The sequence below is a fragment of the Prionailurus viverrinus genome, chromosome D1, assembly GCF_022837055.1.
Source record: "Prionailurus viverrinus isolate Anna chromosome D1, UM_Priviv_1.0, whole genome shotgun sequence".
Lineage (NCBI taxonomy): Eukaryota > Metazoa > Chordata > Mammalia > Carnivora > Felidae > Prionailurus > Prionailurus viverrinus.
Genome location: NC_062570.1, coordinates 21129713 through 21131447, shown reverse-complemented (window position 1 = coordinate 21131447; position 1735 = coordinate 21129713). Strand labels below are relative to the sequence as shown.

The 1735-nt window shown below is 53.9% G+C and overlaps 1 protein-coding gene across 1 annotated transcript; it reads left to right on the top strand.

Moving 5' to 3' along the window:
* Positions 1-529: 529 nt before the first annotated feature.
* On the top strand, positions 530-1735 carry LOC125177283 (olfactory receptor 10S1). The gene is given in 3 exon segments (XM_047879453.1): positions 530-1006; positions 1008-1230; positions 1233-1735. Coding segments are annotated over 3 exon segments (1203 nt in total).

Below are 1735 nucleotides of genomic sequence, written 5' to 3'. Positions count from 1 at the left end.
TATTCTCTAAGGCTTCGTTGCCACACACTTGAGAATTGGCCGTGGGTACCTATAATTCAAAGAGCTCTCCTTGGGTGAGGAACGGATTGAACCACTAGGCCCGCATCTGACATAACAGCACCTAAACTCTGAGCAAGTATCCCCAGAAGATGGGACACAACTCCCTGATGGCAACGGCAATAAGATCCTGCTTATCTACTTCCACAATATGGCAGAGAAAATGAGGAGAGTGAGGGCATCTCAGTTCCGGAATATTCACGAAAAAGATATGGTCCACAAGAGTGAGATTTGCGAATCCATATTTATATTGGTGTTATTTAGGGAATGCACTTCGCCAAATAATTGTTACAGTCCTTTATGTGCCTCAAAAAGATTGGGGGTCCCCTACTGAAATATGCAGCAGCCGGAAAACACCAGAACAGGTCCAAAGGACAAAATAAGCCTGTCTGTCTCTCATTTATGGGGCAAGACCAAGCTGACATAGCCCAGGGGCTAATGACATTTCAGGAAGGAGGAATGGCTGTTGATTATGTCTGTTGGTGACAGTTGTGTCGCAAAGGGGATAAGTAGCCACTCCGTGTGTGAGGAGAATGCCATGGAGACAGAGGCCCCCAACCAGGCTGTGCTGAGCCACTTCTTCCTGGAGGGTCTCATGTACACAGCTGAACATCCTGGCCTCTTCTTCCTTCTCTTCCTCCTCATCTACAGCATCGCCTGGACTGGGAATCTCCTCATTCTCATAACTGTGGGCTCTGAGCCTCACCTCTGCTCCCCTATGTACCACTTCCTGGGGCATCTCTCCTCCCTGGATGCCTGTCTGTCCACAGTGACAGTGCCCAAGGTCATGGCAGGCCTCCTCCTGACGGTGCATGGGAAGGTGATCTCCTCTGAGGGCTGTGCGGTTCAGCTTTACTGCTTCCATTTCCTGGCCAGCACTGAGTGCTTTCTATAAGCCTTCGCGGCCTACGACCGCTACCTAGCTATCTGCCAACCCCTACACTACCCAGGGGGCCATGAACAGACAGATGTGTGCAGGGCTGGCTGGGATCACTTGGGCCATAGGTGCTGAGCACTCTGCCGTCCACACCGTCCTCACCTTTCACCTGCTCTACTGTGGTCCTCTCCACATCGCCGGCTTCTTCTGTGACATGCCCCCCGTGCTGAAGCTGGCCTGCGCAGACACCACCATCAGTGAGCTCGTCACGCTTGCCAACATCGGCCTTGTGGCGGCAGGTGTCTTCCCTTCATCATCATACCGGACGTCTTTATTGTGGCGGCCGTGCTGCGGGTCCGCACTGCCCAAGGCTGGCAGCGTGCCTTCTCCACCTGCACCTCCCACCTCACCGTGGTGCTGCTGAACTGCATGCCACCTGTATGCATCTACCTGCAGCCTCGCTCCGCGGGGGCAGGGGCTGGGGCCCCTGCTGTCTTCTACACAATCGTCACCCCCACGCTCACCCCTTTCATTTACACTCCGCGGAACAAGGAGGTCAAGCGGGCTCTGCAAAGACTTCTGCGCGGAGGCTGCCGAGAGTCTCCAGCCCACCCCCTGACCTGCGTCGTGACTCTTAATGTGCCTGCCAAGAAAACGACTAGCCCCGGAGCAAAATGGGGAGGGGAAATCATTCCAGTGAAAATCAGCACCACTGAGCTTCAGCTCAGCCATGAACTTTCCCCCCTCCCTTTGGCCAAGCGACATTTATCAATGTCTCAGTCACAAACTCTTCATCTATAG